Source organism: Vicugna pacos, chromosome 3 (assembly GCF_048564905.1).
Source record: "Vicugna pacos chromosome 3, VicPac4, whole genome shotgun sequence".
In the NCBI taxonomy this organism is placed as follows: domain Eukaryota; kingdom Metazoa; phylum Chordata; class Mammalia; order Artiodactyla; family Camelidae; genus Vicugna; species Vicugna pacos.
The window spans coordinates 67,192,899-67,197,411 of record NC_132989.1 but is presented as its reverse complement, the minus strand read 5'-3'; the positions used below and the strand labels follow the sequence as shown (position 1 = coordinate 67,197,411).

The 4,513-nt window shown below is 34.8% G+C and overlaps 1 protein-coding gene across 1 annotated transcript; it reads right to left on the bottom strand.

The window, feature by feature from the left end:
* Positions 1-2,153: 2,153 nt before the first annotated feature.
* On the bottom strand, positions 2,154-4,296 carry ANKRD34B (ankyrin repeat domain 34B). The gene has a single exon (XM_015245790.3). It carries the CDS (start codon positions 4,294-4,296, stop codon positions 2,752-2,754), a length of 1,545 nt encoding a protein of 514 aa, XP_015101276.1. The 3' UTR covers positions 2,154-2,751.
* Positions 4,297-4,513: the final 217 nt, after the last annotated feature.

Genomic DNA, 4,513 nt, shown 5'->3' with positions numbered 1-4,513 from the left:
TATCTGTGTGAAGCCATATTTTCTTTATATACTTCAACTAAAACAACGTATCACAGCAGATTGAAGCAGAAACATAGAAGAGAATACAGCTGTTTGCTACTAAGCCAAACATGAAAAGATTTGCAAAAACAAAAACAGTGCCACTCTTCTCAATATATTTTTGGGAAATATTTATGTTACTATGTAATGGGTTTGTCATTTTAAAAGAATATTTTTTAAATTTCCCAGTTTTAATTTTTAATGTAGTAAACATTGATACACATAACCCAGTACAGAAGTGTATTTAAGTTGTTTTTAAGTTAAAAGGGATGTATAAAATGAATGACCCATTTGGAACTTTGTAGGGGAAAGAGAATAATTATAGCCATTGTCTTGCCAATTTATCAAATAATGTTTTCTAGCTTTTCATAATTCCTTATCCTGAATCCTAGGTGCCACAGCTGCCCTATGAGTTAGAACTTTACGTGCATGAGCCATGCAGTCCTTTAATAACTTATTTCTGGACGATGTTTTCCATTTTGATCAACCGATACTGCTTTAAGTAGTCTTGGTCAGAAACATTTTAGGTGCAGTAACAGAATCCTACTCAAATTAACGCAAATAGAGGAGGCTAAAGGGGAAATTGCCATAAGGAGACATATCCAGAAAATTTAGGGAAAAGCTGAACATCTAGGCTGCAGTGTTATCATACCTTTAAGTTAAATCATACTTTTAGGTTATATATAACTCCTGTTGCAAACATCTTTGCCATTGGGATCTTAGTGATATATTCCTCTTAATGGAGTGAAGTTCCACAGGATGGCTTTACTAACCAAACTCAAACAACCTCCACTGCTAAGATGTTCTCAGGATTGTTAGAAGACTAAACTCTTCCAAATATGGCCAACAAAGTTTTAATCCTATTAAATATTTTTTTTCATGTTGGGATAAGAATAGCAACAAAAGTTATCTTTCTCAGTTTGTGTCTTCTCAGAGTAACATGTGGCACAATTTCTCTTAAGGTTATGTTGAAATATTTATCATTAGTATTTGAGAGAAGTAATTATCAGTGATAATCAAAATGACATTTAAATCTTTATTGATACCATTTCATTTATGAACTGTCTAGCTACATATTCTTCCAAACTGTATCCTTACAACTTAAAGCCAAGAACTTTCCTCAATATTAAAACTTGCAAAAAGGGTTTAACTTTTTAACATCAGGTACAATTCCAAGTTCTGAGTCAAAAAATAACTTCTAGTGCAATTAGTATTAGTGTTCTTTGAAACATTAAATGAAAAACTTCCAGTTTTTTTTTCAAATAAAAGCCACAAGAAATTAAATAATTACTACGTAAATAACAACTTGCTTATATCAAGTTACAGAGAAAAGCATCATGCCAATTGCTAGGATCTCCTCTACTGATAGAAGACAGAGAAATAGTTGTGTATGACAGTCATCAAATTATACACTCAGGTTTTGTATAGTTTGTATGGTTTTCTATAGTTTGATTTATCTTTATTGTTAAACTGCTAGATTGAAATTAGGACTCTGTATAAACACCATATTTTGAAATCATATAGATAATATAGTCATTTTATAATACTTTTTGGTAATGGCACGGTATTCATTTATTTTGTTACAAGTTATTCACAGGTCCTAAACACTAGATGATTGGAATGTCACATTAAGGTAGTCATCCTTATTACTCTAATTATACAAATGTCTAATAATTATATATCAGAAATAAAAAGGTATTGTGTAACATTGGCCAAATATTTAGTACATTTTATAATTAAATTTCTATTGGCTTTCTTAATTTTAGCTAACCTAAGATAATCTAATAACCAGTTTTTCTTTTTACGACAAAGCAAGCATTTAATTTCTATTTGTGATTAATCCCAAACTTTTTTTTTTTTGGTGTCCTTAGGAAAGACAAGAATAGTTAGATATAAGTAAATGAGAAATGCTTTTTAACTTTTGATTTATCTTGTTATTGGGAACCCTGTGTTCAAAAAACAGTAACAGGAATTAAAAGATATAGAGAAGTAATTCCATAAGTTAACATTAAAAAAACAAAGCAAAGCAACTAATAGCATACAAACACTTGGGATAGATTATTACTAGTTTATAAAACTCTAATCTCCCATTTTGTCACTGATTAAGCTGACAACATGAATATTAGCTGCATGGGCTACTATAATGGTTGACCTTTTAAAATTTTAATTAGATGTCACCTACCTGCAGTCAGCATTTTTCAAGAATTAGTTCATTCTTTCTTTATAGCTTAAGTTTATTGATCATGGAACACTTTATAGCTGTTAATGTTTTCGTCTATGGGGTTGGCATCGTGGAAAGTTATAATCTTATTTATTGACTTCAAATGTTTTTTAAAAACTATTGATTTGAATGCAATGCTTCCTAATAAAACATTTAGCAAATGAAATTTTTTAAAGTTATCTCCAACATATGTGACCTTCTTTCCTTGCGTATTTTTGTTTAAATTAAAAATATGGACCACATGATGTTGCTAGATATTGAAGGTTTTGAGAAAAATAGCTTCAATTTTGTTTGAGAGAATTCCCTTAGCAAAAACTATATATTATCTGTAGATCCACAGTGCCTAATACAATGATACATGGTACATTTTGATACCCCTATTGTGGACTAACCAATTATAAGTTTAGAAGGATGAACATTTGAATTGTCTTCTTTAGTTCCATTGTTCTCTGATATAGACATTTGAACAAAATGTATTTTCTAGCCATCTCTTAAAAATTAACTAGTTGCTTAATTTGTTCTGTTTGCAATGATTGTCTCCTTAGCAATGTTTTTTTACTTTTGAATTCTTTGGGGAAAACAGGAACTGTTGGCATAAGCACTTTTTGACCACAAGAAAGAAGGCTGGACATCTTGTTACTGACACTGATATCTGAGATGGGAGGGTGAGGATTCACATTTAAGGGTGGCAGAAATCCTGGTCTGGTCTGTGTAATGCTGTGATCTAAAGGAAATGCTCCAGAACCACGCCTTTCTAAAAGCGCATGATTTCTCCTGCTCAGGGGGCCTGGGGGGATACTCTCCAACAACTCTTTGGACCCTGACAACAGGGAAGGAGATGTCGACAGGATTTTTTTCTTTCCTGTAAGTGCTTTGCCATCTTCTAAAGTTGTAGGGGTAAGACCGGCTGACAGCTGGGAATCAGAGCTGTAGTGATTTGCTCCTGAGTTTCTTTTCTGAACTATATTTCTTAATGTGGAAGCACATATTGTCTGGTTAGAATCTGGGTCCTGGTTAACTGGGATGTCAATGCATTGCTGACTTCCTTCTGAAAAAAATGCTTGGTAATTTATTTCATCGTATGACATCTTTCTTGAGCTGGTCTGATCAAAGGCTCTTAGCAGATGTGCAGTGTCTTTTACATCAATACTTTGGTGCCTAGTGATGAATCGCTTGGAAAGTGCCAGCCCATTGATTTTGTAGGATAATTCTTCCTCTGGAGTAATATCCTGGAGCTCTTCTTGTAAGGAGGCCACTCTGTTCTGGTGCATTAATGAGGGGGTACTCTTGATCCAGGGTGAAGCCTGAGGTAGCTTGGGCCCGTTAGGAGCCATACCAGGCTTCCTCACAGGGGAGACTGGGTCTCCCATATCATCAGTGCTTCCTGAGGGCTCCAGATCTTTAGAGCCAAAAAGCGTCATTTCAGTTTCAGAAGAATGTGAACGTGACAATGAGACTGTTTTTAAGTCTATTTTTGAAGGAGTGGCACAGGTGGCTGGGGAATGACCCCCATCTATATCCACAGGAGGCATATTTAAGTACTGTTGGGTCGTGTGCCTGCCAGAGGGCGATTTTGCTGTTGTTATGATAATGACCTCTTTCCCTTTTGCCTTGCAAGCACTAAGTAAAACTTTCAGGGTCTCTCTGTCTTCTGAATTTATGGCATAAACAAGGGCCGAGTAACTAGAATGGTCTTGCAAGCTGAGGTCAGCCCCACTCTTTAGGAGCAAAGAAACAACTTCAGGACCAGCTTTTTCTAAGCAAGCGTGCATCAAAGCAGTTTTCCCAGATTTGTCCTGTATGTTGGGATCAGCATTGTTTTCTAACAGGTATTTAACCATTTTGGCTTTACTGACACCCTGGTGATCAACATGTTTGGTCTTACAAGCAATCATTAAAGGTGTTTCCCCACGATCATTGCTCTCATTAATGTAGGCGCCACCTTCCAGCAAGAGTCTTGTAAGGCGAAGCCGGCTCTGATGGACCGCTTTGATCAGGGAATTTCCATCACTAGAAAGTTCTACACCTTCATCCATCTTCAGAAGTCAGAATCAATACTGGTTATCAAAGAAGATGAAGAACAAAAGGTTAGCCAGAATCAATGGCCCAATTTATATTCATGTTATTCACAATTAATTTCTGAAATATGTATAGAGGAAGAAGACATAAATAAGATGTTATTAACAAATATGGAGCAAAATAGTGAATTGTAAAATTTAAACAATTTTTTAATAGTAACAACCTTTAGGGAAG

Coding starts and splice junctions, on each gene's coding strand:
- ANKRD34B (XM_015245790.3), bottom strand. CDS start 4,296: ATGGATGAAGGTGTAGAACTTTCTAGTGATGGAAATTCCCTGATCAAA.